This window comes from Papaver somniferum, unplaced genomic scaffold (assembly GCF_003573695.1).
Source record: "Papaver somniferum cultivar HN1 unplaced genomic scaffold, ASM357369v1 unplaced-scaffold_21, whole genome shotgun sequence".
Taxonomy (NCBI): Eukaryota; Viridiplantae; Streptophyta; class Magnoliopsida; order Ranunculales; family Papaveraceae; genus Papaver; species Papaver somniferum.
In genome coordinates this window covers 3736337-3740905 of record NW_020631041.1, presented here as the reverse complement: position 1 = coordinate 3740905, position 4569 = coordinate 3736337, and the positions used below count along the sequence as shown (strand labels likewise).

Here is a 4569-nt window from a genome sequence, read left to right as displayed (position 1 = left end):
CGACAGAAGCAGAAGCACCATGCCAGGAACGACGATGCAGACCGATCCCCAGGCACACATACTAGCTAGTTGGGTTTTCGCTTCACTTGAGGCAGTAAGCCATGGTTTTCAAGGAAACACTTTAGCGTGTATATGCTGTGTCGGAGCATACAACAAAATTGAGGATGCGTCCATATATAACTGACATTTAAATGGTGTTTTCCACCCACTCCGTAAACACATATTGTAAAGCTTTAATCTCCTTGCTAAACTCCAACTTCAAAATCCCAAGAGTAGAATATTGGATTAACCTATTTACACCTAACCTGCCAGGCTGCCACGATGATTATTAATAGGGTATGTACGTAAGCTCTTGCATGGCATGCTACAGGTGCATTTTGATTGGCCGATCGAAAAAACAAAAATAGGTGCATTCTGATTCGTGTTTCTTGAACAATTGCACATCGACACGTATTTTGCAATTTCATAGACATTCAACATTTTTCTTATGTCATGGTGCCATCCATCCTTATTGAGGAAGATAGGATCTTACCTAGATTTATGTGTGGCCCAAATGAATGAGGAGGTATCGTCTATTTACGGAAGAAGCAGCAGCCTGGATGTCAAACTTTGGTCGGGATATGATATTTGACAGCGACAGTGTGATACGATCACTTGTCACCACATGGTAAAATTATATATACCTTCCGAACAGATCCAACTAATTAACACCAAAATTTATTCAGTGTTTGATATCAAATTTGCCTCCCACAATTGTTGAATGAGGATTAGAACTTATGAAATTATTGCAAGGATATAAAGGTGGACACCTTTTCAAAAGAATATATGTACTGATTAGACAATATTTCTTTTATTGGATTGGATACAAAAGATCGAGATTTTAGAAGATAAAGAAACGAGCAGACTCTCTGTAGATTTATCGAAGAGTACACAACCATGTATGTTCACCGTTTCCCCCAAAAATGGGAACATGTCTATAAATACTCGTACATATACATTATGAGAAATATTATACTGCAATAGTGCAATTCTCATGTTGACCAATGGAGGCAAACCACAAATAATCTAATCGAAATAAATAACCAATTTGACAAATAAGACCAATTTAATGTATTTAATTAGACACGTCAGTGCTTCTCATCAAACAGTTGAATTTGATGAAATAAACAGGAAAATGATGGTTGAAGACTATATATATATATATATATGTAAGTTATAATTTGGTGGGATAAGTAGGAAGCAGTTGATAACCAAAGCAAACTACAACAACAAAGACTTGGAGTCTGAAACAAAGAAACATGAGAATTAGGCCATCATCATCATCCTCTTACCAACAAGATGATGATAACAACAATAACAATGGCTTCAGCATCAAGAAAGGACCATGGACTCCTGAAGAAGATGAGAAACTTATTCAGTACATTCACAAACATGGTCATGGAAGTTGGAGAGCTCTCCCTAAACTAGCAGGTACAGTTTATATCTCATCCTCTCTTTCTAGTGTAGTGGTTAGAACTTAGATATTAATTTTTCCTTCACTTATTTCTATTCATTTGTACCACCAAAGTAAGTAAAGTGTGATTTGATGTAAACCAGGTCTACATAGGTGTGGAAAGAGTTGTAGATTGAGATGGACGAATTATTTGAGACCCGATATCAAAAGAGGCAAATTCTCAAAAGAAGAAGAACAAACTATTCTTCATCTCCATTCTTTCCTTGGTAACAAGTATGTATTCTCAAACAAGCTTTTTTTTTTCTTCTATTTGATAACTGTCGTGTCCATCTAGTCCATGGGACATGCTGGAGGTAGTGAGGAGTTTCAAAACAAGTCTGATCAATCGATTTGTTTTGTCTAGGTGGTCTGCCATTGCGACACATCTTCCTGGTCGAACCGATAATGAAATCAAGAACTTCTGGAATACCCATCTTAAGAAGAAGCTAATTCAGATGGGTTTTGATCCTATGACTCATCGTCCACGAACCGATCTTTTTTCAAGTTTACCTCAACTTCTAGCTTTGGCCAACTTGAGTGACATTCTGATGAAAACGAATACAATCCAACAACAGCCATGGGATAATCAAGAACAAGTTGTCATGAAATTACAAACTGAACTAGCCACTGCTAGTCAGTTGGCTAAGCTTCAGTATTTACAAAACTGTCTTCTAGGACCATCCAACAACAGTAACTCATTGCTAAACCCCAATTCATGCAATTCTACTTCTACAGATGTTGAAGCGCTCAGTAACCTACTAAACTCATTTAAAGAAAACCCATTACCATCTCAAATTCCGAACAATTCTGCATTTCCTAGTACAACCATACACAAGTTTTCTCATTTGCCTGATCTAGTACAAGAGCAAAAACCAAATTGCAGTTTTCAGGCATCATTTAGTAGTATTGATGATGGCCAAGGGTCAGATTTTAGTATGTTTAATCAAGGAGATCAAAGTGTTCCTACTACTACTACACCAACATCTCCATGGATTAATATTGCTGAGACCTCATCAACCTATGTTAGCAACCACGGCGATTCATCGAGCTCTATTAGTACTATGGATAATGGAGTGAATGTTACAAAACTTGATTCTTTTTGGCCGGATTTCTTTGCTGATGAAGACCCTTTTCTCCAATAAATATAATGTGTCTGAAACATGATTCGTTGCTGTCTCTTGTATTTTTAAGAAGTGAGAGATGTGATTTGTGTTTGTAATACAACAATTTTTACTAGTATGTAATTGGTTTTTTTGTGTGGATAGATATGTATTCTAGGTTGATATATAAACGTATACATATTCTGTCATATATTTTGTAACATCTTTCATTACATAGTTCACGTGTATTATTTTTTATAAATACGATCAACTGGCCATCTCTATTTATATTCACGCTGCATTGACATGGTTAAATTGACACTTTCAAATATTTTTGACGTTCGTTAGATGTCAAATTTTACTTCAATATTTGTAAGCCCTAGGCTAGGAGCCTAGGACCTCTTTCTTTTGTCCCAATTGATGTCATTCATGGGCACTATTGTATGCGTCATGTCGTTTGGCGCTAAAATTCTAACTTGCAATTGGCATAGGTTCCAATTTCCACTGGGAATGCGCTAATGTCTCCATCATCAAGAAAGACTTGTAATATCAAGATTCAAGACTGAGATGGTTTGTATGATTGGGTGTTTTCTTTGTACTAACTAACTACTCCATCGCTAACTCCTACTCTTTTATTTCTTTCTCTGATAAGAAATTATTTTGAAGAAAATTTAGCTACCCCGGCCATAATACGAAGAAGACTTAACTATGACATTTCGCATCCTATCTTAGCTTTTTACCTGCCCAAGTAGAGCAATTATAATAGAAATCAACAAGCAATAATATCTCTTCATGACCACCCTTATTCAAGCTAGGTGTATTCCTGTTTCGTATTTTTAACAATATATAAGAATAATAAGAAAATAACTGTGGCGTCATACATCTGAATACTATAAGTCAGAACAATAACAACTTTTAAAAGACCCTTGAAAATGAAATTTATCTGCAGGTTCGATTGTGTTTGGTAGGTTTAAACCTTAGTTTCTTTTCTTACAAGGGATTGACTAAATGATTGTTTATTTTCTACTTAGCTCTCAACTTTAACTAATAGGACCAGTTTTAGAACAAGTTACCTCAGTAAGTCAGAATAATCCTTCTCATGTATGTCTTAATTGTCCAACTAAAGTGGAAAAACAAACTTTTTTGTTTATAGTTTGAAGAACTAATTATCTAGCTAGAACAAAAAGAAGGTTCCAAAACCAGTATTACAAGTAGACGCAACACATGTAACATGCATATACTCAATGGGGGAATTAGTGCAAGTGAACGGCATCTCATCTAACAATATTTCTTCTAGTCAACTGTGAACTGCATTTCATCTAACAATTTTTCTTCTAATGTTGTGCTCCTATCAACTTTGCCATCTCTTAAAATCATACTCCGTAAGTATTGACAATGTTGGGTATTCCGGTGCAAATCCGAGGACATCAGGACTTAAACCTATGCCCTTTTCCACTTACCACTGGCAGATTTAAAAAATCAAAAGCAATCTTCAAAGAGAGACAGTACTAAGTACTCCATGTTAGTAATCGTATATAGCTAGGTTATTCACACTATACAAGACTAAGTTTGTGTGTCCATCTTTGCGTGTTAGGTTCGCGATTTAAACAACTCATATGCAAGTGACGAAATAAAGGAGACAAGACTTATGCTCAAAGAGATGGAGACACAAAAGTGAATTTTTGGTAAAGTATTAGGATGCTTAATTATTTAGTCTACGCGATAGAAAAGTTACTAAAAATGTAAAAAGATCATTTTTTGTACCAAAAACTTTCAGCACTAGCTAAACACGATTGATTTGATCATAATGTGAAATAAGGCAAGAGCACAAATTTAAAAAAATTAAAGGAGATAAGAATTTAAAGTGGTTCAGTGAGTTATGTCTATACCCACGAAAAAATCCCCATAAGGAGATTGATTTTAGATTTTATTGATGATGTATCTGATACGATAGTTTTTCTATGGGTTACATAGCGT

At 35.4% G+C, this 4569-nt stretch overlaps 1 protein-coding gene across 1 annotated transcript; it reads left to right on the top strand.

Annotated features, from left to right (window-relative positions):
* Positions 1–1241: 1241 nt before the first annotated feature.
* On the top strand, positions 1242–2830 carry LOC113340369 (transcription factor MYB53-like). The gene is made up of 3 exons (XM_026585573.1): positions 1242–1470; positions 1597–1726; positions 1857–2830. Exons 1-3 carry the CDS (start codon positions 1299–1301, stop codon positions 2632–2634), a joined length of 1080 nt encoding a protein of 359 aa, XP_026441358.1. The 5' UTR covers positions 1242–1298; the 3' UTR covers positions 2635–2830.
* Positions 2831–4569: the final 1739 nt, after the last annotated feature.

Bases quoted from the DNA above. Each gene is read 5' to 3' on its own strand.
- LOC113340369 (XM_026585573.1), top strand. From the start codon at position 1,299: ATGAGAATTAGGCCATCATCATCATCCTCTTACCAACAAGATGATGAT. The intron at 1,471-1,596 runs GTACAGTTTATA...GATGTAAACCAG, and splicing joins AGCTCTCCCTAAACTAGCAG to GTCTACATAGGTGTGGAAAG. The intron at 1,727-1,856 runs GTATGTATTCTC...TGTTTTGTCTAG, and splicing joins CATTCTTTCCTTGGTAACAA to GTGGTCTGCCATTGCGACAC.